The following is a 24,729-nucleotide window of genomic DNA, read 5'->3' on the forward strand; positions in this document are numbered from 1 at the left end:
AAAATAGTTTTAGAAGGACATATTATAGATGCAAAGATATTCAGTATATGTCGAAAGGTTTTCTACAGAATCTGTGACAAAAAAGCTTTTAAAAATCAGCAAAAACTACCATACATGTTTTCAAAGAGAGAGAAGTCATTAGCAACTGAAAAAAGAGAAAAACAAAGAAAAAAAATTAACTGCCTCCAGCAGGATTCGAACCCCAGACAGTGGGACAAAGTTTGGATCGGTCATATCTTTGCAATAAATGCACGCATCAAAATATTGAATACATATTTAGAATTCTTTTAAGACACTCTATAAACCCTGTAAATCCTAAAGAAAAATATTGAAAAACAAAAAAGTAGAAAAATTGGACTTTTTGAATTCACTTCCGTTTGCGACCGAAATGCCGACGACGAAAAATAAAGGTCGTTCCCCATATTGGAATTTGATGTTCTATCTATTTATTGAGTTTCAATTTCATATCTTAAGCCCTTCTTGAGAAAAATTCTGGACAAAATGCCATTTAAAAAATACAAATTTACCCAAAAATCGCGAACGGAAGAGAATTTTGAAAAAATGAAAAACATGTCTGGAGATATTTACATGATGCATCTTCCCTGAAAAAATCGCTGAAATCTGCTCACTCACAGCTGAGATATCGCCGTAACTATGAAAAAAAGAATAATAATAATAATAATAATAGAAAACAGACGGAAAACAATAAGGTCTTCCGAAGGAAGTCGGAAGACCTTAATAACTAGATGAGTGCTTGTTGCTAAGGCAACAAGTGGTCTTCCGACCGATTCTTCGCTGAAAAAATATGCTGCAATGTTTCATTGGAAACATACCTTAATGTCAAATTTTCTTATGTATTCAAGTACTACAGGTTTTGAAGAATAAACCATCATAATTAGAAGTTTTTTCAATAAAGTTCGTAAAAACAAACCTTTAAAATGTCGGTGAAAAGTACGAAAAATAAATGTCATTTTAACTGAAAAAAGGGAGTAAACAAAAACAAAATTTCCTCCAGTTTGAATCAGCCATGTCATGTCATCAGAGAAGTTAACACCTTTCACAAAAGGTAACAGTTTTACTTTATGTAGTATTTTCGGTATCTGTAGCTGTATTAATATTCCAATGTAATAAAATGTCACATTGATCAAATATCACAAGATTCGAACTGAATAAATACCAGACATCATTTTGAAGATAAAATGTTATATCTAAGCTGAAAAAGTAATTTAGTACGGACATTTTGAGGATTTAACAGGCGTCGCCCGCGTGAAATCCAACATGCTTACCATTGCGCTAGCAAGGACCACCGCTTCGAAGTGAAAATTACTAATATCTAGAGTATGGGTTGATCAATCTTATAACAAATTATATATTTAATCTTCTTATAAGACTCTTTATTAACCAAGTGAATTTCATAGAGAAATGTTGAAAAACAAAAAAGTTGAAAAATTGAACTTTTTGAATTCACTTTCGTTCGCGACCGGAAGTACGAACGACGAAAAATAAAGGTCGATCAGCATATTTACATGTGATGTTCTATCATGTCTGTGAGTTTCACTTTCATATCTTTAGTCGTTCTTGAGAAAATTAGGGGACAAAATTCCATTTAAAAAATACAAATTTCCCCAAAAAATGAGAACGGAAGTGAATTTTTAAAAAATGAAAAACACGTCTGGAGATATTCACATGATGCATCTTCCCTGAAAAAATCTTTGAAATCCGTCCACTCACAGCTGAGATATCGGCCGTACTATGAAAAAAGAATAATAATAATAATAATAGAAAACAGACGGAAAACAATAAGGTCTTCCGAAAGAAGTCGGAAGACCTTAATAATAATAATAAGAAACAGAGCAAAAACAATATGTTCCCAAACTTCGTTTGGGGAACATACCTAGAAACTCATTGCGAGCAATGAGAGGTCTTCCGTCCGATTTTGAAAATGAAAACGTAAATTGAAGCTAAAAAGTGATAAAAAAAAATCAGACACACTGGAGATTTAACTCTTGTCGTCAGAGTGAAAATCCAACGCGCTAACCATTTCGCCATTTGGACTCCCGCTTCAAAGTGAAAATGACGAATATCTAGAGTTTGGATTTATCATTTCGAAAACAAATTATATATTTAGTATTTTGAAAAGAGGCTCTCTTAACCCTACAAATATTACAGAAAAATATTGAAGTAGAAAAAATCGATTTTTTAAATTCGCTTCAGGTAGCGACCGGAAGTAACGACGACGCATGAAAAGGTCCCCTCTCCAATCTAAAAATCATGTTCTATCATCTCTAACAAGTCTCCAGTTCATATCTTTAGTCATTCTTGAAAACACTCACAAAGTTTCATTTTAAAATCAAAAAAATGTCCATAACTCGGCACTGGAACCGAATTTACCAAAAAACTGAATTTCATATAAAACTCATATCAAGATCTTTTATCTCTGAAAATTTCAAAGAAATTCATTGAATAGTTCTCAAGAATTCGTGTGCAGAAGATTTTGTCTAAAAAAAAAAAGAGAATAATAAAAATTCTCTAGAGTTTGGATTTATCAATTTTAAAACAAGTTAAATATTTATCATTCTTAAAAGAGTCTCTATTAACCCTACAAATATCATAGAAAAATATTGAAAAGCAGAAAAGTTGAAAAATTCGACTTTTTTAATTCGCTTCCGGTAGCGACCGGAAGTACTGATGACGAAAATCAAGGTCGATTTGCACATCTAGAAGTCATGTTCTATATTCTCTAAAAGTCTCCAGTTCATATCTTTAGTTGTTCTTTAGATATCCCGCGGAAACTATTTCATTTTAAAATCAGAAAAATGTCCATAACTTGGAACCGGAAGCGAATTTTTTCAAAATTTTTTTAAATGTAACAATGCCATTAACTGGCGCGTTATCCCTGAAAGAATGATGAAAAACCACTGAATAGTTCTCGAGATATTGCTTGGACAAAATTTGTCTAAAAAATAAGAATAATAACTAGAAACTCATTACTAGTAATGAGAAGGTCTTCCGTTATACGACTTCCTGTTTGCATGAACATGTCTTTTCCAACGTCGGTATTAGCCTAAAACTTATGTAGAAACCAAATAACTTAAAATATACTTTTTTGCTTCGTTTCCTCTCACGACCGGAAGTAATGACGACACACGATTTTTACACCAAGCAAATGAACTGATGACTGACTATAAGTCCTGAAAGTTTTAGAGTTCAGTCTTTTACTGTTGCCGAACAATTGTGAGAACAAATTCTAATTTTGAGGACAAGAAAACACACGACCGGAAGTGAACTGAATAAAAATCTCTGAATTTTCTCTTGACTTTTGCAGTATCTACAGCATATGTAAAAAAAAAAAAAAAAAAAAAAAAAAAAAAAAACATTTCAATTACTTATCTATAAGTGATATTTATGAGAAAGCTAAACCACGAAATAACGTAGTTTATCTTTTAAAACCGGAAGTTTAAAGTTTTTTTCCGGTGGAATTTAACATATTTTAAAACAGCGAAAGGGAAGCAATAAAGTGATGAAAATTTTAATTTTAAAAAGAAAAGTTGAAATTTTCGATTTCTTCGATCACTTCCTGTGATGACCGGAAATGACGGCTGACGCTTTTAACCCTATGTGTTTTGCCTTCTCACCAAGTTTTATTACTCCTACAAGTTTGGTGTTTTACTTTCATGCCGTTTCCGAGATCTCGCTGAAATAACTTTTCATTTTGTGGACAAGAAAACACGCGACCGGAAGTGAATTTTATTAAGATATTTCATGTCAATCTAGACAACTGCAGTCTCAATAACATATATAAAAATCATTTAAAGAACTCTATCTATAAGCGATATGTTGGGGGAAATTCAAAACCCCTATTATGTAGTTTTTCTCTTAAAACCGAAAGTTGTCGTTTTTTGTTTCCGGTGGAACCAAGACATCTCGTAACTGTGAAAAAGATACAATTATATGATGCAAGTCTTATTTCAAAAGAGAAAATTTGAAATTTTCGATTTCTTTGATCACTTCCTGTGACGACCGGAAGTGACGACTGACGCTCTTAAGCCAAATTGTTTTGTCTACTTCTCAAGGTTTAATACTCTTATCAGTTTGGTGTCTAAATCTCTTACCGTTTCTGAGATCTCACTCGGACAAGTTCTCATTTTGCGGACATTTAAACGCGCGACCGGAAGTGAATTTTACAAAGATATTTGACGTTACTCTAGACATTTGCAGTCTTGATAACATATTCAAAAATCAGTTCAAATACATTATGTATAAAAAATATTTATGGGAAAGTAAAATACTCAAATTATGCAGTTTTTCACTTATAGCCGGAAGTTGACGTTTTTGGTTCCGGTAAGACTAACATATTTCGAATCTACAAATAAGATGCAACAATGTAATGAAAGAAAAAAATCAAAAAAGAAAAGTTGAAAATTTCGATTTCTTTGATCACTTCCTGTGACGACCGGAAGTGACGGCTGACGCTCTTAACCCAAATGGTTTTGCCTACTCCTCAAGATCTATTAACCGTATAGGTTTGGTGTCTTAATCTCTTACCTTTTCTGAGATATGACTGGGACAAAATATTTTTGAAAAAAACGGAAATCGGACATATCTGACGACCGGAAGTGAATTTTGAAAAAATGAAAAAAACGCCTAGGGGTATTTTCATTCTCTATCATCCCTGAAAATTTCAAGAAAATCCGTCCAGCCATCTCTGAGAAAACGCTCCGACAAGAAAAGGGGAAAAAAAAAATAATAATAAAAAGAAACAGTAGAATCACTATAAGGTCTTCCGTCTGAAACGGAAGACCTTAATAATAAGAAGAAACAGTAGAATCACTATAAGGTCTTCCGTGAAGATGGAAGACCTTAATAATAATAATAATAATAAGAAACAGAGTAAAAACAATATGTTCCCAAACTTCGTTTGGGGAACATAATAAGCTGGTTATATTGAATACTGTATACAGGGTTATTTTTACCTGATAGTACTTTTTGGTCTGTCACAATTGCAAACAATTTTGCCCAATTTATATTGTTTAGACAGTTGTGTTAAAAGAGATGTAACTGTCTCAGTTAATTTGCTCATTTTCAATATGTTCAAAGATTAGAAGTGCTAAAGGGATGAAGAATTCCCTGCATACAGTAAACATACGTGAAAAGATGAGCATTTTACTTTGAAAGCACATATAATACATAGCTTTTTGTTTTCAGAACCTTTTTAAAAAAAGCTTTAAGAGTTAGCATTAAGAACACAAAGTTAATATGACTTGTGATACCTGTAATTGTATATTAAGTTATTGGATCCTAATATAATTTTTGTTTCAAATTCATTGAATTATTTTCATGCTGCAATTATAGTTTTAAGGCTCATAATCATGCATTTTTGAATTTATTCCCTTACTCAATAATAATAGAACATCTGAAAATGTTTAACAAAAATCTTTACATTTAAGAGCAATATGAAGATATATCAGTGTCAACAAAAAATTAATATATAAGTAAAATATACATAAGTTTGACTACATGTAAAAGTACACCATAAACCTATTTCTTAAAATTGACACATAGTCAGTACATGTAAATCATTTTACTGTGCTTTAACATAAGGCAAAATGAAACAGCAAACACTTCACAGATATACAAAGGTAATACCAAGTGTGTAAAGATAAGACCAGTGTTATATCTCCCCCTACCTTTTGTGTCACTCTCACTGTCCAATACCAACTGGAATGCATCAGGGGCCAAGGCCTCACCCACCTTCACCAAAAGGGATCTTTTCATTCTCATTGTTCCTGAGTCCGCTTTCCTGGCCTAAAAAATTCCAAAACTCATTGAACCATGCTAATTTTACCATATATCAAGATTTCTGGGTTTTTTTTCTAATCCCTATATCAATATCCAACAATACATGTTTAGGCCACAATGCTTGCTTCAGGTACTTTTCTCTTCCTGAGAATTATTATTAGATAATCAAACCCCTTATTGTGGCCATCAACTCAAAGTCAAGACGAACTTGAATTCAAATTACACTGAGATGCTTGCATATCAAATTTATTATTGAAGCTCAACTGTTCTTATGAAGTTTTCATTACATATTTTCTTAAAAACTGGCTCCCATAATATAGCCCCACTTTATATACCCATATTTTATATTAGGCAATTCACTATTTTGACTGTACAGTTCTATGGTTTCTAAACAAATTCATCGTAAATTTATTCAGTGCCTTTCTTGTCATACTGCAGTAAACTACATCTACTCCTACTTGTTCATACAGTAACCTTCTTGTTCATGACAGTAACCTACTTGTTCATGACAGTAACCTAATTGTTCATGACAGTAACCTACTTGTTCAATGATCATGGCTGCTATGTCTTCTGCTCTCTCTGGCTGCTTGTAAAGTTGAGATCGTAGATCAAGTCTGTGCAGAGCGACCTCCAGTCTCTCTTTATAGAGACCACCATCATCCAGAGACAAGGCCTAGGAACAAGAGGAGGGAGAGAAATAAGATAATGAACCATAAAAACTGAAAATTTCTAAGACAAATAGAAGCAGTTGACCTACTGTGTACCTTTCTGAGGTGCTCCATGGCAACCTGAATCTGTTCCTGGTCTTCCTCACATTTGGATAGTTCTGTGTGAATTTGACATCTCAGGCTGATTAACAAACTGAAAAGGAGAAAATCAAATCTAACTACCTGATATTTAAGTTCCAAGAAGATGGGTAATAAATTGCTACAACAACTTGCTCAGCACATTGCCATAAAAACAGTAATACTAAGTAAAATATAAAAATTCCATATTTTCAGGTGGTGTTAAATTCTCATAGATGAATAGTAAGAAGCAAGAGATCCATTTGACTTAAATAATGAATGTTATTCGATCTTTTTCATCCCAACATTATTTTGCCCTACCTCTGTATATCCTCTAGGGCCTCTGCTAGCAGGGTTAGGGGTTTCCTGACATGTTTACGGAGGTTTGGTTGTAGGAGGGGAAGGATGAGGTTCCACTGGGTCACACAGCCCGCCTGTATCACATTGGGGTCCCCCTGTCTGATGGCATTCATGATTGTCTCCTCACACCTCTTGATGGCCTGTATTCTCAACTGTAAACAACAGACATTTTGTTTGAGTGCTTTACATTTTTCTGCAATTTCACAAAAATGGAAGTTGAGATTGATAAAAACAATTGAACATACATCCACCACAGATTTATTGAAGGTCTCCTGTTTGTCTCCAAGACTTCTCACCATCAGCTCACACTGTAGAAACTCCAACTCCAGGTAAAAACTAGGGTCCTACAAAAATAATCACAAAGTTATTGAGAACCACTAAAGAGAAGGAAAGAGAACTAAATTTGGAAACAGGCAGACAAATGGACACAGAGAAGAAAATGGGGACAGCTTCTCAAAAGTGGAGAAAGAGGTGACTATCAAATGAGTGCTAAACTCTAGTTTTTAGCTCTAACTAAGATGTTCACCTTAACAACACAGGTTTTCATATGATCCACACAGTTTTGAGCCAAGTCTGGGAAATCTAACTCAACACAAAACCTGGCCAACTCCACAAGAAGGTATGGTCTGGAATAAAAAAAAATTAATTTTATTAAACAGCAAAACATTTAGCTTATGACTACTTTTACATATGCAGGCCGATGTCATACTATACATATTCAGATTAGTGATTTTATTTTCAATAAGAATAGTAGTATAGTTGTGTCTGGAAAACAGCATAAAAATTGCTATGAAAAAAGTGCAAATCTAAGTTTGCTATAGATTCTAAGGCTGTGTGTACTCAAGAAAGTCCATTCTACTATATGTGTCATATAATTTATCTTCTATTTAATGAAAAAGCATAAACTCATGTACTTTAAAGCAGCAAAAAAAAAAAAAATAAAAATCTAAAAGAAATTCAATATCCTAATTAAACAATCAACTCACACATTTTATCATCCACACATTTTTTATTCATGCTTTTATGTATAATTAAATTTTCTCACAGACAACTTCGTCAAAGAACATGCATGCAATAAACACAGGCAAAATTGAACAAAAAGTCTCACAATTCAACTCAACACTAAAAGAGTATTGCCAACCTTTCTGCATCTGGCAATGCTATTCTGAAATCATATTAAGCTTATGAAAACAAATAAGTCGGCATGCAAAACATGCTCATAAGATTCATGCTGCATTTACAAATTCATGGTGTTATACAAACTCATCTATATAGAGGAGAAGAACAATGTTTCTAACTGTATAATTTGAAAATATGTTTTCTCTTTCAAAGATCAGGTATTCGGCAAGTAAGTATCTTCCTTAAGCCTGATATAAAACATGTGGACTCTTTTCCCACCACTGGGAAGTACAGTATGAATCTGAGTGAGACATTTACCGGTAATTCAAAAGTACTATCCTACATAGTTAAAAAACCAATGCAGAATGACTCACCTATAATGCAGATACACCACACATGTGACAGACAACATATCCTTATTTTTCAAGGTTTCAGTAATGGGACAATGAATTTTATGATTAATAAAATCTACTGTACTTATCTCAATTTACCAGTACCAAGTTTTAAAAATGTAGACTAGTAAATTATCAGGTCATCCATTCCAAACTCAAAATTTAAAGAAGAGAAAGACTTCACCATCAGATCATCTTTTTGTTTGCAACCTTCATAAATATCCACATATTTGTAAACAGTGACTCCACATATTGGTATATAATCACTCACTTATCTGCACTGTCAGTGGCCAGTCTCTTGGTAGTGGTGGGGGTGGGGGTTCTCCGCCCTGCTCCTTTGGTGGGGCTTTTCCTGATGAAAAGGTCATCATAACAAAATTGTTAGTACATAAAGCAAATTAAACTATAAATGCTGGAGCAAATAGCTGTAATGTTTTCTATGCATGTGCTTCCTTATATTTGTAAAGAAAACTAAGCTCAGCTAATTTATTAATCATTAACATGCTTTAGTAAATGAAAATTGGTCTTTTGACTTGGTATTGATCTAATTATAGATTTGAAGGGAAAAAAAGACTGACCTTTTGGTTATCATTGATACCTGCTACATATAATGATTGGTTATAAAACTAACCTAGTACCTAATCAAACAGTCTGGCTATATAACTACATGGATGTACAGCAAGTTTAAAAACTAATTTACTATCAATAATCTATTCCACTAAAGTAACACAAAATGATTATCTTTATGATGAATTAAGTCTCTCCGAGAAATCATGTTGTCTGTAAAATGATTCAACACTAAAATGTCTTACTTGAAGTATTATATACCTAGATACAGTATATTCATAGTAGAGTAAGAATCAGCATCTAAAATTCACATCAGAAGCCAAAGCTTTGGAAGGGAGAAAACTTTTTTCAAAAATATGGCACTGATGAATTCAAATTTAAAAAAATGGTTTTCACATATTAATGTAAAATATGTTTAACTTGGTGCAGCTTTTGAAAGCATTCATAAAATGCCATATATGCACAATGTATATAAAAACAAATACATGTGATCACCAAGTGTTACTAAAATCATAATTTCCAAGGTAAAATTAAGCCACTCATTTCAATCTTTGAAAAAATCATAACTTAAATTGTGCAATTATTTTTAAGAATCTACTTGTTCATTGTGATTCAATGCATCAGTTACTGACCAAGTGAATGAAATGAAAAAAAAGTAGAAAGTATATGTGTCATGTGTGTCCAGTATATTTTGTCTTGATCTCAATAATCACTGACTAAATTACTGCCAGTTCTTGTTTACATCATGCTACAGTACCTGTAGTAGATTTATTGTATTTAAAAGGTACATTTTTGACTGAGCATGCACTAGTCATTATCCAGTAACAGTAATTTTACCATTCCATGCTCAAGATAATCAAATATTCATTCATGCCGTTGTTGGTTGGAGTTCAACAATCCCTAGTGCCCAAGTAGGGTATAAACACAGCATTCAACCATGTTCACACAGCTATGAACACAGGGTTCAAACACATCACATGCTAGCTACTGGTTCATCTAGAGAACTTACACATCAGACTCTTCTGAATTTTCTCGATCACTTAATGTTTGTTGACTTAACTCTGAACTGTTGAACGTAAAGGCGCATTGTTAATGTACGTGAATTGAAATTAGACAGATGACAGAGGTAGCCAGATACATATCATTTTATCTAAATTTTACATTTTTGGGTAGGTTTATTAATTCTGACTTTGCAAGTTAACATGTTAAAATGGCAGCATTGGTTGAAAATCACATAATATATATATCTTAGTAATAAAATTTTGGTTGAAACACTTTGGAGTAAACAATTGTGGCATTTTATTTTAAAGTTCTGACAAAAAGGTTATTTTAAGGAGCTTCACATCTTTTCTAAAAACTTTTGGATAAAAGGGAAGTTACAAGCAAACCTTGAGGATAACAGCTGAATTATTTTGAACTGTACAAAACTACATAAATTTCTGAAATGTGTAATTTTTTTCTTTTTTTTAAGGGAGATTTATTTCTATTTCCAAATACTTTGTTTTTGAAGATGGTGTCCACACTAGACAGTGTAAAACTGTGTACTGGGAACTAACACAGGTGGGTATACTCACTGAGGCACCCTGGACCCTGGGTCTTTGTCAATGTTTGACAAGACTGATCCAGCAGAGCTTGAGGCCCTTCAGGGGGAAAACAGTATCAGATGATTAAGAGATATGAATATATTCATGTTACATATTTCGGGCAAATCTTAACTTTGAGAATTCAGTTTCATCTAAATAAGTGTCACAGAACAGGGTTTTTTTTTTTTTTTTTTTTTTTTAAATAAGAATTTTAACTCAAGAAATGGTAGCCTATGATTTGGACATGAATATCTCAAATGATCCAGACCAACTTATTCTTAGTGTGACATGATTTGCTATTCATAATGCTTCAGGATAGTCACATATACCAGTGGGTATCAATGACATACTCCAAAAAATGCAAAAACCAAACTTTTTCTTTCAGTAAATAATTTTTAATCAAATTATTTTCTTAATATATAGTAATCTTTCACTGGCACAACTTATCAAAAAATGTAATCATTCATATTTTGATTCAGCTATAATAAAAATTTTATATGTTGTTGCACACTTTCTTTAATTACATAGAAACTACTGATACTTGAAAAGAAAAAATTAAAACCTTGAAAATCAAAATATAAACATAGTGAGCAAAGCTAATAAAAGTGCACGGAACAAATAATTGAGAAAAAAAGAGAAACTTAAAAAACAAGCTTTTCATAAAGACAAATTAAACTCTGAAGTCTGAATGACGGAACATTGTTAATTTTTTTTTTTTTTTATAAATGGGTCATTAGTAATAAAACTCACATATTTCCAGGAGAAAGAAATCTTCACAAATATATTTTAAATAATTATTTTAAAGGAAGGTAATATTTAAATTGCAATCAATTTTAACAGGAAAGTGTCATTTTTGGCAATTATTTTCCTGACTACATCATTTAAGTAAAAACTATTTCCTGTTAATATAGCTCTCTTTCACATTTTTTCTGGGTTACTAAACAATGATCATACCTGTCTTTCTCTAATTCTTCCATTTTAGTGGGACCTGCAGGGGAATGAGTCCTGATGGATTTGGACTTTGAACCTTTCCCAGTGGGCGTTTCTACCTGAACAATACTGGTATGAGCGACACCCATCTGATTCAAAATGGATTGAATCTCACTGTAGAACTCACGGGGTTCATTAAGGTCACAAGATCTACACCAGGAAATATAGATATTCAAATAAAATCTGTGTAACTTTCTTAACATTACACAAATGTATATTTTACAAGAAAATCATCATTTCATTTGCATACATACACTTTGAGTTTTAGAATTTTGTAATAGACAGACAATTCAGGAGAATTTTTGACATCTTTATGAAGTTTTGATGAGTCCAGCAGTTGATTTCTTACCTGCAAGAGAAAATTATTAAAAACCAACCCAATGAAATTTGTCACAAAGTTATTTTTTTTTTTTTTTTTTTGCAGCCGAACATAATCTATAAATGGGACAAATAAAATAAAAAAAGAAAGCAAAAGTACTTTTATATACTTACAATGAGACCAAACACTTGTTTATAGAGATGAGGTACGTTTTGTTTAATAAATGTGGCTGCAGCTCCTGCCACACTAGAGGCATCAGTTTTTCTCCCAGCATCTAAATGGCACTCCATCAGGGCACTGCAAGAATGGAAATTTTATTTGCTTATTTGGCATTTTTCAAAATATCAATAAATAAATCATTGCATTGATATTTTTCTAAACAATGAAAACAATATAAGAGAAATTCATAAAAAAAACTTTTGAACTTCATGTATTTGACATCATGGCTTGAAAGCAACATTTCATTTTCAAAAGATTACATAAAGGACATTTCAAAATGAACATCTCAGAAAATATCTTACATCATTAGCTGTGCCCTCCATTCAAAATCTTTGTCATCGATATCATCCAGTGCCTTTACCACTTGGTGCAGACTGCGCGCTAGATACTGACGATAGTTAGGCTTCAGAAAAGGTCGACAGAACTGCCAGTATATCACAGAGGCATTGTACACTAGGAAATGATATCTGAATAAAAAAATTTAGATACTGTGTAAAGTAAAATCTATTTTTCTTCTTTTTGCTTTGAAAAATTTTACATGTCTGATAATTTAAAATCTAACAGTTTTCAATTGCAAAGAAAAAAAATCAATATTCTTCACAATCTTATTGACAATTACTACTGTTTAGGTACTGTACAGGTACCAGTACACAGAATTATAAAATTTACAATTGCAGTTCTTAAAATAAAAACTTCCATCATGAGTTATTCACCTTGGGTTCTTCTTGGCAAATGATATTGCTTTTACAAGGTACACTACTGCCTTTTCCAGTTGTTCCTGTTAAAGATTGTTATTCTGTGTTAAGTACATGTATTTATTTCTTATATAATCCTTATGGGCATTCCTTTGAATTGCCAATGTCACAATTTTTGGTGTACTTATTTTTTAAAACATATTGAAAACAATTTAGAAAACACAAGAGAATGACAATTATGAATAATTTTTGATATAATACCAAGGTATACAATACATATCTTTGAGGAACATTTTGTCAGGCCTTAGGTTGCAATATATAATTCCATGAAAAACAAAAATTTCCTGTGTCATTCTGAAGTGAGAATCATTAGAGAAGTGATTATTTAAATGAGAAAAAGGACAATCTTACTGGATTGTTGGCCTCTTTGGGAGCTAGGAGCTGAGCCTGGCATAAGTAAGCTCTACAGAAGAACTGGTTGGCCGGTGGGGGTTTCATGAAGTACATCTTAAGGCATTCCCTGGCCATATCTGGCATTCCATTCTTAATTGAAAAATATATATCTATATTTATATTTTATGCTTCCAGAAAAATTGGATTTTTTTAATTTTAAACTTTGTCATTAAAAAATCAAAATACAGCAAGATGATTGAGTTATTATTTTGTTGTTGTTATTGATATTCAGAAGGGCACAAAGAAAGGAAAAAATGCCAAATTCATTTTCTCATTATTGGATGACTGTGTTTGAAAAAAGTATATTAATTTCAAACTTTAAGTAAAGATTATCTGCTTTAATATGCAAAAAAGGGATTTATGGTAGGTAGTGCACTGTAAAGATTTATGAATTTGATTCTTTTCTCATAATGATTCACACCTGGAAGGCAGTCTCTGCACATATGACATATAAATCTGAACCAAAAGATTCAGGCGTATCAACAGCTGGCTTGCTTTCAGCAACATTTCTTAGTAACTGGTAGGCCTGTTGTAAATGCTGATTGTTTTCCTGCCCTGTAAATTAAAGTACATGTTCGATTACTACAAATGTCATTATTATTATTATTTTTTTTTTTTTTACAAATCAGAAGATTCAGTTCAAATCTTTTGGAATGGATATGAGGAAATTCGAACTCAAAATTCATGAAATTTATTTAAAAAAAGAAAATGAAATAATATGCACCTATTAATGCCTGTGCTTTGGTAAGCAATGTTCTTATGCTTGTATCCATCTTTTCTTCTACTTCTTCCTTCAAATTTAATCGAGAAATAAACTTCTATTTGTTTTCAAAAAATCGTCGGGCACCGACTCCCCGCCATGTTGTTTATTACACATTTCCACCATTACGCAAAAAGAATAGTGCAAACTATCTCATGTTAAGTACTAGTAATTGGTCTATAACTTGCAGATGTTTACATTTTTTTTACAAAAGAAGTTAAATTAAAATAAATCTAATTGATATTAATTTCACTGTCCTTATTATTAGAAAGTTTTTTTTCTACGTAGCGTATTAATTTAAGTTGTCGTAGAAACATCATTTTACTTCCGATCCATGTGAAACTTGCTTCCGGTGTAAACATGGCCTGAAATGTGAACGACAAGAACTTTTTTCACATAAACACTTGTTATGGCATCTTCAAGATCCATGACAACACCTGGTAGTGCAGGGAAAAAGAGTGGCCAACATAAATCAGTGAAAAGTTCGACAGAAACTTTAATGAATACAAAACCTCAAAAGCTATCACGACCATCTGATAAGCTTAATCCAAAGACTGTTAATCCAGTTAGTATTTAACCAGGAGTATGTTCAATTATTCTCTTATTAATGCAGCAAAAAAATTAATTAATATCTCTCTTGGTTAAGGAAGTGATAAGAACAATGCCATGACTACAATTTGAGCCTTAAATTCACCCCTTGAAAATTGTAACTATAGAATGCTTATCAAAGGAGTTACTGGAAAGCACTTGTAAATCCAACAGTCCAGGGCTTTAAGTACGAATTATGTCAGGTCAGATTTTTTTTGCTAGCTAGAACATGAATGGGGGTTACAGATGTTTTTCATGGTAATGCCAAGTTAAACTTTTATCTGTTTATTCCAAAGGAATTAAGGTCAAATAAAAGGAGATGTCGAACCTGACAGGGACTTACTTCTGATTTCGTCATAATAAGCCTGTTACATTTGGTTTATTATGTCTTCACGTCACATGTAATCTATTGTACTTTTTCAGTTTGCAGCTACCACAAAAAATCAGTCTGCTTTTGCATCTGTTTATATGACTGGGGGTCTTCCTTGCAGGTAAATGAACTTTTCAATTAAAATGATAATGATCCAGTTGCAGCTATCATGGTCTGTTATTGCAGATGACCTCAATAACTATTTGTGCACAAGTTTATAATGCCTGAATTGATATTAAATAACACATACACTATACAGTTATATGTATATGTCTATTATAGGAGAGGTCTCTTTGATACTGTACCTTAATTGTCCTGTTCAGCAGAGCTCATAATGACCAAAACTGTTAATGTTTCAAAAGGAAATGGGGATGTTCTGTAAAGATTTTTATTGAGCCTTGAAAAGTTTAATCTCCACATGAAAACAATAAAAAAGGATTTATATTACAGATTGGTCCATGGTTCTGTGAAACACAAGTTACAGTGGTCCACTCCACCTGATGAACTTCCATTTGATCCAGTTCTAGTCACTCTTGCTGATGTATGATTTGATCACTTTTAATCAATTTTAATAGTTGCATGAATTTGGTTTATTTTTAGCATTTAAATAGGTATAATGATTGTGATACATGTTTGAGAAAAAAAATGTGATGGCTTCATGACTCAACAAAAATTATCAAATTAGGAATTTGATTTTGATTAGTATTTGCATAGAGAATATCTGAGATCAAAATAACACTACAGAATTTTTTTAATGGTTACAGGGCCTGAAGGAGACTGTACATCCCTATACATTTGTGTCTCGGGTTGGCTTCCAGGAAATGTTAGAGGTGGATGGAGCTCAGCAGAAAGTCCTGCCTGTCTTGCCAAAAATCACTTTTTCCATAAGAGCTGCACTGGTGATCAACACTTTAATACACATTCCTTTACTTATATAAATGCCTGTATGGAAAATCATGAATGCATTTATAATATGTTCCTACCTTGTAAAATTTCAGTAAAAGGAAACAAGTTTTTTTTAATTCAAAAATAAGTTAAAAGGAAGTGTGGTGATTATATCAATATACCAGTAACATTCTTTAGGATTAGTATTATCAATAGGCTAATACTATATTTCAGATTTATTGCATTAAATTATTTTAGCATAAATCCAAAATTGAAACTGAAATAAATTTTCAATCTTTATTTTGTAGAGCCACAAAGAAAACTCAGTGTTTGAGGGAGGCCTTGATGCATTAGTACAGTTGAGTGATGTTGTGGGACCAGAGCTTAATCAACATCTCAAGACAATATTAGTACCAGTAGGCATTTTCAGCATTCCCATATGTTGTTTTCTAAAACATAGATGCATCATGACAAAAATACTTTAACCATTGAAAAATGTTTCTTCAAAGTTGTAATTTTGTTTAAAATGTATCATTTATTGAAAGAAGCAATTTTTTTTTATCATTATAGCCTAATTACTTTATCCATCCTAGACATTTTGTACATTTCTTTTGGAAAACGTCTTCTTTGGTATGCTTGAACACTGATAGTCCTTAATTTTTAATTGCCTGAATTGAGCCTAACTTTGAATACTGTAAATGTACTTCTTTCTCATAGGGTCATAATTCAGCAGATTGACAATTTCAGTTTAATTCATAGGAATAAAATTATGCAGAATTCATGGATTGCCATTGTATTTCTTATATGCATTTTAAGTATGAGGCTACAAATTTTCTTGGATAATTTTAATTAGTCCCATATAGAAAAAAAGTATGTCTACAGTATGCTAAAAATAAAAAGGCAGGTTATATTTACCTGTATTTATGATATATGTAGATTTTCATTTGATGTGTAAGTTCAAGGTTCATGATAAAATGTTTTTGTTTCCTGTGTCTGATTTTAGGTATCCAAGAGAATGATGGACAAGAAATATAAGGATCGTATTACTGAAGTGGTGCAGCGTTTGGAACAAAATGGTGGAAAGGTTAGTTATCAAGTACATGTATTCCTAATTAAGGAATACAAGTGAATGTAATACCTATGAAAATTATTAGAATCCGCTGCTTTAATATTTCATTCATCATTTTAGTTTCACTGTATGTAAATTTATTGACTTGCTTAACTAAAACATTGAATAGGAATCACTTACTGTTAATAAGTAGGTCATTATTGACTTGCTTAACTAAAACATTGAATAGGAATCACTTACTGTTAATAAGTAGGTCATCAGTATATAAAGTGGTGAATTTTGTCCAGGTATTTGAATAAACAGCATATTCTTTACATATTTTTTCCTTCCTCTCTTTAGGACTCACTTTTGATTCTGAAGTCCAAAATCCCTACTTACTCCTCCATATTTACCTGAACTCTCTGTTTTATGCATCAGAGGATAAAGGAACTCCATCCCAGGAAAAGCATTATTCAGCTTCAGACAAAGCCTTCTTTCTATACATAATCTCAAGTTCTGAAATACATGTAGTTTGGTTAGTTTGGTGCTAATACCTAGTAAGGGTTGAATAATCTCTTATTGGTTTTTTTATAGTAGATTTATAGATTGAATTAAAATTTGTGCACAATAATTTCTGAACAACATTTTGTGTGATTTATTGAAGTTCAATTTCTTTGGGAAAAAAGTGGAGAATTTTATTTCCATATTTGTCATCAGTGGCATGTGAACCACCAAAAAAGTATTGATATAATGATAATTTTTAACATAATCGAGTTACACTTGTATTTTCTTTGTTTATTTGTTGTTTTGTTGAAAACATTATCAATGACAATGAATTTCCAGTTTTACACAGAATTGGTTTGAGCCACACTTGTCAGCTTTTTATATTGTGTGAAAATATATATTTATCTAACTCAGTGATTTAAAGGTTTTAAATCATGTTTTTATTTATCACATTGCTCATCACACAATAATGTCAATTTCTATATTTCATAGGAAAAAAAAATACGAATTAAAGTTATGAATAGTGTATCTTGTTGTATTTGGATGTATTGAAAATCAAGAAATGCAGGTAAATTAATTAAAAAAAAACATTTATATATATTCCTCATTTTTATAATGTTTTCATACAAAAAGATCTTAAAACACATCAGGATAACTTCAATACCAAAACAATTAGACAAGATAACACAGATGATGTTGACATTACAATAAATCCAAAAATTACATTTGAACATTCAATATATATACACAATCCTAAAGCTGCAGTTCAATATCTAAAAACAGTGAACAAGCAACATTTTCATTCATTGTTTTGCAAAAATATGTATGCAAAGAGGGGCAAATACTCCTGCAATTGAAGATCACTGGCAATCTAGAACATATCAACTTTTACAGTGTTCATGCAAATTGATGCACATAACATAGTAAAAAAAATATTACGTAATAATATTATAGTCCTATTAAATAGTCATATCAGAGCAGGAAAATAAATAAAATCAGTTTTGTAATCAAATTATGAATACAATTTAAAATCATATTTATTAATATAGGTACATAAAAATTTAATAATTACTAATTAAGATTTTTCTCCAACATATAACTTTGGTTACAAAATAACATTTTCTAAAAGTATAAATGGTCTATTTGAAACATTCATTTCAAAACTATTTGGCACATATCTGCTTTAAGATCTTTAAACAGGTTCAGAAAAATAGTTTTTCATAAACCTATATTAAAAACTGCAAGTTTTTGATACTCAGATATAAATCCAGTCAATGAGCTCCTCTTTACAATTTTATTAAACAGTATTAATACTTTATGAAGATTGTGTAACCATATTTACATATAGTAGTTATAGTGGTATAGCAATCATTCATTGGATACAAAATACCTCATTTAAGGAATCGATATCATTTCCCAAAACAAAACCATTAATACCAGAAGTGTTTTTCTAATATTCATATTTTTATGTCCAGGAAAAAATTTAATGAATCATCTAATATTTGTTGAGATGGATTCATTTAGTACAAATTGGATGGAGGCTTACAATGATATTGATGAATTTCCCCTGATTTTATGTATATACATGTTTTACTCCAGACTAGCACAGTGTTTTGGTTATTATGAAAACCAGCATAACAGTAACAACTGACATGTTTCTGCTCCAACTAGCCATGTTACAGCCATCTTGCCCACAACTTAGAATACAGCCACTCATGCGACGTCCATTGTACTTAATGACCTTCATCCAGCCACAGTGGCTCTGTCTCCCAATCTCTGTTTCTGAAGTTGTACCTCCATTGTCCACAACACAGTCTCGCACAATCAAAGAAAAACCAGCATCAGCTGAAATTAAGTCATACAAATTTATGTCTCACAATATGGAAGCAAGGTGAAGGTCCATGGACCATTATGCTCACCTGAGTAATTGGTTCAGGTGAGCTTTAAAATAAAAGAAACATCTTCCTCACTTACTGTCTTCTGCCACCATCTTTATACACTGTGTAGCTGGAAACATTCCCATTCGCCCGTCTCGGCTGGCTTTACACTCGGATCTGTAGTATTTTCCTGTATTATTGAAAGTGTCTTCACAACCTGTGTTTCCTCTGTTGAGTGAGGTACAAACAAAACATCCAATGGCATTTGCTAGAAAAAAGGAATAAATTAAAAACAAAAGTTAATTTACAGTTGTGGTCCCTCAATAAAAAAACGCCTGACGACGACATTTTATTTGCATATTAAGGAATCCCCCCCCCCCCACCTCCCCAACTAAAATTGCTTCCTACGGACATGGTGTACATAGAAAATTCTAAAGGATATGGATATTGGCGAGAGAACGAGAACACGCCTTACACTCTTAATGAATATAAAATACAAGATGCCGACTCACCACTGTAAGAACAAAGTACCAGCCCTGTGAGTATAGTAAGTACACATATGGCAGGTTCTCGCAGTCTCATCTTCGCTACATCACTGGTCAATGGGTCACTGAAATGTATACGCACTGTGTCAATATTGATGATATTGTACGCTTATATTAAGGCTTCAACATGTATTTAGCAAGGCACGGTCGATTTTCTAGGATTCTCTTTATAACCAAATCGTGCTATTGAATTACTATGTATATTGATGCTGCGCTACGCCAAATTAATTTTATTCATTGCATTCATCAAGACCAAGTATTGTAGTAAGGATTTCTTTATAAGTAATATCAACTCTGCAGCTATTCTAATGAAACTAGATAACATTCAACTTTTAATTCTTAGCTTATTTTTAACATTTAGCCGATTGTTTGTTGCTATTCATACTGAAAACGACCAGTGGTTGATTTGGAGTTGGAGCACTCTAAAAGACATCTTCCCAAGTCAAGGGTTTCTGTTCCACTCCGCTCCACATAAATATGGAGCGAGTGGATCAGAAACTCATGAATTAGGAAGATATTTAAAAGAAAGCAGTGATAAAACGTATGCTTTTAATTTCAGTTTTTGTCCTCTCACCTTTTTTCAACTTTCACTCTCTGACGACTACAGGTGTACATAAATGTTCCCGTTAAATTCAATGACAATATGAAATTATGAAATTAACCAATATAAAGGAAAATAAAGACCTGAAACTCCGTAGATATCTGATAAACAGACAAAAACATAGCGTCTTCACTTAAGTTTGAACATATCATACTCAAAATGAAAAAAATAAATCTGATTTTTATGGTTATGCGTATGTCGTTGCACTGTTCCTCACTGACCAATTTGTAAAGTTAAAGCCACATTGATCATGATGGATTCTGCTTCCTGCTGCCGGTCAGTGGTGCAGTCATCTCTGTTTCATTCTACTCAGTTTCAGGCACGTAGCAAGGTTTTGAAAGGGGAGGGGGGGGGGAGAGGAGGACAGCTAGAAAAATAAATGACGCATCGTCGACATTAATGGAGATAATTGTCCAAAGTCGAATAGCCTTTATAGGAAAAAAGGGGGTATTAAAATATTTTAACATGCAAGGATCTGAATACCGCAAAAGAGGGGGAACCGGTCTTTCAATGAACATTTTCATTCTAAACGAACAGCAAAAGAAAGGGACCCTCCCCCAAAAGTACGTGCCTGAGTTTACATTAATTTATTCTGCTCTTAATTGTTATCATAGTTATAACTTCTTTCTTCTATTTTCATGTATTTAATTTAATCCCTTATAAGACAGACTTGGTTTCGAGATTTATCCATGGAAATACACATTTTGATGGTACATGTATGTATGAAGGAAGGGTTTCAATTTTGTAAATAATATTTTTATTTATAAATAGATTTCAGAATAATGAAATACTAGTATAACAGTATGTACAGCTTAATTTCGAATGGATTCTGGAACAATTTCCTGATTTTGCAACTCTTTATATATTATTAATTTAGTATCCTTAAGGAATAAGTTATGTGATATAGCCTTCATTGCCTCATATTTCTGATACACATGCAGTTATATCTGTATGCATATGTGTCGTTAATTGTCCGATTGCAGATTATTCACGGGAATTCAACTCACTTATTTCTTAATTTATCGCCATTTTATGCTCAACATTAAAAAAAAATTAAACAATGCTCAAATTTCGCTTTCAACACTAACATTTTACTTATTTGTTTAAGGTTAGTCCGAAATATCTGACGTTTTCCTGGCTTTTTTAACGATTTGATATTTCCTGGCACGTAAAATATCAAATCGCTAAAAAAGCCAGGAAAATAAACATATTCTTTTCTATATAAAAAACAAAAATTGAGAACTCGTAATGACAGTTTGACAGGAAATTTGTAACCCTCCTTTAGACATCAGTTATACATAACTATACGTAATACTATGGAATACAAAATCCAGTAGTGCATGTACAACACCACCCCCTCCAATTTTTTAATTAACTTCTTTCATGCATAAATGACTGACCGTGAAATCAAACCAGTGCATACACACACTCTAATAAAATCATGGATATTTGTCATGAATTAAGCAATGTAAGAATATGTGTTCTTTTCGTCCTGTCAATCACCATGAAGAAATAGTGGGGGTGGATGGGATAGGGTTCGCGTATTATAGCAATTACTTACTATGTATAAGAAAACTTGATTGCTCTGAGATTTCGAATTTCCAATAACGCTGGTTAATTCTTGGACTATACCTTTGTATTATTTCTTGTGCTGGTTCCTATAGATCCACCCCCGATAATTTTCCTTTGGAAGTATAGATATAATTAACAAATCAACACGAAGACGATAACGCATGCATTCTGCCAATTTCTTTAAAAAGATCAATCGATATTTATACGGTGTGTCTAAGGGGAGGATCATATACTTACCGGTATTGAAGTGTATGTATGAACCATTAATCCTCAAAGAACTGGAATTTCATAATGAACATTTAATGATGTAATCTAGAAGAAAAGCCACAGACTCATCAGTGTTTAAGAGTGCAGACGGTGATGGCTGTCAGCTTGCTGATCATGCGCGAAAATATATTACCATGACAACCGATTCCAATTTCTCCAGCAACAAATTGTAACGAGATGGCTTCAGCGCGTAAACAAAGTAATATTGCTCCGATGGGTAATGGCGTAGCAATCGATAGAATGATCGATTACACACACTCTTAAATTTCCACTGCTCTGAGGCGAGTCTTGATGTTTCTAAGGTGTTTGCCTCCCCCTCCCCTCACAAATAAATAGCATTTCAATATGAATTTGAGGGATGATTGGGAAGACAATTAAAAAAAAAACACACCTAACAATGCGTCTTGGGAAAAAATGCGATGGACGGATCTAACGAAGAATTCCAGATATGAGGGCTTACACCTCCTTTTTAGATAGAGAGATTAAATAAATTAATAAATAATCATATGCAATGCTGACACATATCTATATATTACAGATCTAGAAGGGGGAAGGGGTCATTCATAGGGTCCAGAAGCCCCTCTGTGTTAATAGAGTGACTTGACAAACATTGGGGCAAACTACCTTGGCTGAAAATGGCTTTGCCTCCCCCTCCCCGCATTTAATGATGACCAAGGGAAAATGGGGGAGGGGGCATAATCTGTTTTAGTCAAATTCAACAGAAAATTACAATAAAACAACGAGTCGACATTATATCAATGATCTCCAAACGAAAGAGATAAAGTAACGGTGAAAAATTAATGAATTTTAAATATCTGTTCAAGGTTTTTGCAAAGTTACAAACAATTACTTCATCGATTTTCACAGGGCCATTATCCCGATTAACAAATATTACAAGATTAAATTTTAATCAAGTATCTGTTTTGGATGGATTTATGGATTTATTTTTTTTATATTTTGCGGACTAGATCAATAAAATCCTTCAATCCATTCATCGACAAGATCAAAGAATCAATAAATATTATAAACAGTTCTTCAAATCACAAATTACGCGTTTTTTAAAGTCTCCTGTTGTTTTTTTTTTTTTTTTTAAAACAATGAAATTATTTACGCAGTTTACGAGCCCCCCCCCCCTCCGAATAAATGGCTATAACAATACGAGGGGCTTTATAAAATCACGGTAGATAAGCTATATTTGATGATCCTGATCTCTGAGGAGGGCTTTAGTCAACTTGTCTCACCAAAATATCTACTTCCGTATTTGGTGTATTGCCAATTTAACCTTATCACGTGACACGAAAACCCTATCAGTCTGAAACGGGAAGTTTAAAACGCTGTGTAGAGGAATGTTGGTATAAGGTATGTACTGTTGTGGTTTTTGTTGTTTTTTTTTAATCAATTTCCTGCTAATTATGAAGAAAGTGGTGAAATATCTTTTGTATCTTTATAAGTGCTTGAAAGTAGTCTATCCTGTGGAAGGATGTTTAAACTAAATTTAACTGCAACGTGAAGTCAAAATCTCTACAATCTTTAAAACACTGTACATTTTGTTGTCTGTTTTCACATTAGTTGCTTTAAGCCATCTATTCTCTATTTGTCTGATAAAAAGTTATAAATAAATAAGATTTCAAAAATAGATAGTTTGTAATTTTAAGGCTTCACACTAACATGTACAGATGTACATGAATCACACAACGTCGTTACTATATAGCTAATCGCTGTAACTAAGTACAACCTCTTCTTTGCTATATGGTCATTGGAACTCTAATATTTATATAAATAAATAGCTTCAGGAGTTTGAAAGAAGTAATCTTTATTTTACAGTACTAACCTTTTAACATTTATTGCTAAAAAATGAAAGGGGAAGTGAATTTTAACAAGTTAAATGTTATCTCCAGATGTTGGAAAATTTAAATACCACTATTATTTGAGTGATTTAGGAATGATACGATATTGCGATGAAAGACTAGTGACTGACAGTGTTAAGTTTCCCTTGTATATTTGTAGTAATTACATTTATTTTAGAAAATTAAAATAAAACAGAAAAATAAAAAAGATGAAATAAATTTTCAATAATGCTAATAGATTTTATTAACCAAAGTACGTTGTATATTTATTCCCCGTTATAATTTCAAAAGCTTTAAATACGTTAAAATGCATAAACATTCAGGTGAATGAATTAACAAAAAAAAAAAAAGATTTAAAGCATTACAACGGGACTATCATAGTATTTAATATTTCTCACATATAAGACTACAAGTTTGAGTCATGAACACAACGATCAAATCTGAGCCTCGTCTAACACTTAGCCATATCCGACGTTATCCTAACCATGTAATGATGACATCAGTAGAGTTTCCTGTGAGACAAGGGAGAAGTTGAATATCATCCTCAGATAAGTACATGTGGTTAAAAACAGGACAGTATGAAA

At 32.3% G+C, this 24,729-nt stretch overlaps 3 protein-coding genes across 4 annotated transcripts in view; 1 reads left to right on the top strand and 2 right to left on the bottom strand.

Moving 5' to 3' along the window:
• Nucleotides 1-14,150, bottom strand: part of LOC133181024 (cilia- and flagella-associated protein 46-like) — a 58,918-nt gene extending 44,768 nt beyond the window's left edge. For both annotated transcript variants that reach the window (XM_061315553.1, XM_061315552.1), the window contains exons 1-16: nt 14,006-14,150; nt 13,703-13,836; nt 13,240-13,371; nt 12,847-12,911; nt 12,436-12,600; nt 12,088-12,211; nt 11,850-11,944; nt 11,560-11,745; nt 10,032-10,088; nt 8,727-8,807; nt 7,471-7,570; nt 7,190-7,288; nt 6,906-7,096; nt 6,564-6,660; nt 6,341-6,472; nt 5,688-5,805 (exon numbers count right to left, since the gene is read on the bottom strand). In XM_061315553.1, coding sequence (XP_061171537.1) covers nt 5,688-5,805; nt 6,341-6,472; nt 6,564-6,660; nt 6,906-7,096; nt 7,190-7,288; nt 7,471-7,570; nt 8,727-8,807; nt 10,032-10,088; nt 11,560-11,745; nt 11,850-11,944; nt 12,088-12,211; nt 12,436-12,600; nt 12,847-12,911; nt 13,240-13,371; nt 13,703-13,836; nt 14,006-14,054 — 1,825 coding nt within the window. In that variant the 5' untranslated portion in view covers nt 14,055-14,150. The remainder of the gene's footprint in view (nt 1-5,687; nt 5,806-6,340; nt 6,473-6,563; nt 6,661-6,905; nt 7,097-7,189; nt 7,289-7,470; nt 7,571-8,726; nt 8,808-10,031; nt 10,089-11,559; nt 11,746-11,849; nt 11,945-12,087; nt 12,212-12,435; nt 12,601-12,846; nt 12,912-13,239; nt 13,372-13,702; nt 13,837-14,005) is intronic.
• A 250-nt stretch (nt 14,151-14,400) lies between these two features.
• Nucleotides 14,401-17,962, top strand: LOC133181039 (PACRG-like protein). The gene is made up of 7 exons (XM_061315569.1): nt 14,401-14,606; nt 15,053-15,120; nt 15,450-15,540; nt 15,764-15,898; nt 16,193-16,300; nt 16,888-16,968; nt 17,293-17,962. Exons 1-7 carry the CDS (start codon nt 14,451-14,453, stop codon nt 17,347-17,349), a joined length of 696 nt encoding a protein of 231 aa, XP_061171553.1. The 5' UTR covers nt 14,401-14,450; the 3' UTR covers nt 17,350-17,962.
• Nucleotides 17,707-22,466, bottom strand: LOC133181040 (uncharacterized). The gene is made up of 4 exons (XM_061315570.1): nt 22,269-22,466; nt 19,826-19,923; nt 19,411-19,581; nt 17,707-19,281 (listed from the first exon to the last, which is right to left on the bottom strand). The coding sequence occupies exons 2-4, from the start codon at nt 19,893-19,895 to the stop codon at nt 19,037-19,039; spliced, it is 486 nt and encodes a 161-aa protein (XP_061171554.1). The 5' UTR covers nt 19,896-19,923; nt 22,269-22,466; the 3' UTR covers nt 17,707-19,036.
• Between the last annotated feature and the right edge of the window lie 2,263 nt (nt 22,467-24,729).

The sequence above is a fragment of the Saccostrea echinata genome, unplaced genomic scaffold (assembly GCF_033153115.1).
Source record: "Saccostrea echinata isolate AGI-Se365-2 ecotype Australia unplaced genomic scaffold, CSIRO_AGI_Sech_v1 ptg000008l, whole genome shotgun sequence".
Classification (NCBI taxonomy): Eukaryota; Metazoa; Mollusca; class Bivalvia; order Ostreida; family Ostreidae; genus Saccostrea; species Saccostrea echinata.